Below are 2466 nucleotides of genomic sequence, written 5' to 3'. Positions count from 1 at the left end.
TACTACACACAACACACAACTATATATATATATATATATATATATATATATATATATATATATATATATATATATATATATATATATATATATATATATATATATATATATATATATGTTTGTGTAAGTATCTATATCACGACGCACAAGAGCAAAGATTGGTGGTTGTGCGTCTTCAAACAGCTATGGAGGGATAATACATCAATTTAGCACCGAATGAAAAAAATTCACACACTAACCAACCGGGGTCGAGTAAAACTTTTACAACAATGAATTACTTTATGTCGTATGTTTTACGATATACCCATGTTATATCTGCAGAGTGACTTTGTTCCATAGGAAGTTCTGCATATAAATATCTGCATATGGATCTCTACGTGCTGATGTGCCGGCGGAATTAGTTTGAGTATTTGTATTTTTTCTTTTTGATTTTGACCTGACACTATTATCTTTTGTCGTCGTTGGCGCCCACACTATACAGCTTCGCCATTTATCATGGACAGTACCAGGTGACATACTATATAGCACAGCTACCTCGGCATGAAAGGTCCGGTTACTAACATCAAACACTGGGGTTTGCTAAACCCGAGGTCCAGTAAAAACTCCCATAGCACCTCAAACACGCGTCGCTAAATAGAAAACATACAGGTGAACATTTGTACTGTGATATACATCGAGCAGTCAATATACATACCCCTCATGCTCTATCTGCACACAATCCCGCCTTGGTTCACATGTAGGCCCATACCTTTGCCGGTGTGCCGTGTTGGGTGCCAGGATGTACCCTGCTACTGTCAAATCATTGGCTATTGTCTGTGACTGTCCTAACATGTGCTATATATACACTGTAGCTAGCATTACATGGGCGTTACGATTACCAATGCCTCTCGCTGTATATGGACGTATACGTGATGACTGACAGGCACCAAGTAGTTATCCAAACCTTCGAACATCGAACAAAAACCAACAGTCAAATCGCACATAACTCTATACATCTATAATACAAATCTCCCATAGTCACACGATAAAAACCCTCTTTAGTAAGAAGATACACGCCCTCTGAAGTCTGATAATAAGAAACTTACCTTGTCTTTGTACAGTGTAGGATGACGGACAATGTACCGTAGCTGCCATTCCACGAGTGATACGGTTTCCAACGCTTTATCTGAAGTGCTCTTAACCTCCGCGGGGGCGATTGGCAGTACACAGTACGGGTAGCTATAATTGGGCCCAATATTAGCCAATCAGAATCAAGATAAGCACAATACGGATGTGATGTCACGGCCCTCTGAATAAGGGTCTTGAGCGGAATTCAAGTCTCTCTATAAGGCATATTTAGCAGAGACTCTTAGAGACTCTTTCCAGAGGACTGTGGGAATATGTAGTGACCGCGAATGGAGACGGCCTATCTTGGGCATAAGGGAGGCTTTTGGACAGTGTGTCACTCTGGCACACCCTCGAAAAGCCAGATGACGAACGGTAATTACCTCGATAAGGCGTGTGACAATGGGTGTTGTACTAGGGTTTATGAATCGCAGATGTGCCTCGTATTGCAGTGGAGTGGCACAATTTCAGGACCGAACCAGCTACTGATTACTAGTTACAGTGTATCTAGACAATGTGATCCGAACCTTGATTCACCAGTGATGTGAATTCATCGCACACAAACGTTCAACATATGAATTCTCGGGAGAATGGCCTGCGTGTGACTTAGACCATGTACACCACACCACCTTCGAATGTGGGCTGAGAAGGTACTACGGAGTCTACAACGAGGGAAATCAAGTCCGAGATATGTTCTGACTATGGCCTGTAATAGGCTCATCAGAACAAAAAATGAGAGCAATCGATTTATAGATCGGCATACCTCCCGAGTATATAGGCGTGGAGGTTCAGGAATTGTCCCATAGTCCGCTGGGACGTGCCGCGCTTTGAAAACGGGACATCAAACTCCACAGGAGCGGGCGTCTCATCAGCGTGTGCTTCAATATTCATGTAGAGCAACTCAGACAATTCTGGGGGGAGATCTGATGCTGGCTGCATATATGTCACGCGTACAAACAAATGATCGACGGGCAGCATGGGCTCCACCATGGTGTAGTGGGCGTAGGGATCTGTGATACTGTATAGATGACTAAAAGAGAGGGATAATTTAATCGGTGTGACCACGACTGTAGGTAAGTGTGTGTAGATAAAATTAGACATCGCCGTTCAATATGCAGTCATGAAATACAAATAAACATCCTCACGTGGTCGCGAGTCCACATACACACAAGTATGTCCAGAACATCACATGTCCAAAACATTTGTCATAGATGACATACTTTTTGACAGATATCCATCCTTACAAACTCATTCGACAAAGAAAAAATTCTTGTACATTTATGTACCTATCTTTATATATATATATATATATATATCAATATATCAATATATCAATTTATATATATTTACATATATATAATA

At 41.0% G+C, this 2466-nt stretch overlaps 1 protein-coding gene across 1 annotated transcript; it reads right to left on the bottom strand.

Annotated features, from left to right (window-relative positions):
- Positions 1 to 530: 530 nt before the first annotated feature.
- On the bottom strand, positions 531 to 2094 carry SARC_08505 (hypothetical protein; the record flags this gene model as incomplete). Its single annotated transcript, XM_014297520.1, has 3 exons — positions 531 to 629; positions 1086 to 1218; positions 1868 to 2094. 3 exons carry the CDS (start codon positions 2092 to 2094, stop codon positions 531 to 533), a joined length of 459 nt encoding a protein of 152 aa, XP_014152995.1.
- Between the last annotated feature and the right edge of the window lie 372 nt (positions 2095 to 2466).

This window comes from Sphaeroforma arctica (assembly GCF_001186125.1).
Source record: "Sphaeroforma arctica JP610 unplaced genomic scaffold supercont1.770, whole genome shotgun sequence".
In the NCBI taxonomy this organism is placed as follows: domain Eukaryota; class Ichthyosporea; order Ichthyophonida; genus Sphaeroforma; species Sphaeroforma arctica.
This window is presented reverse-complemented; position numbering and strand designations above follow the sequence as displayed.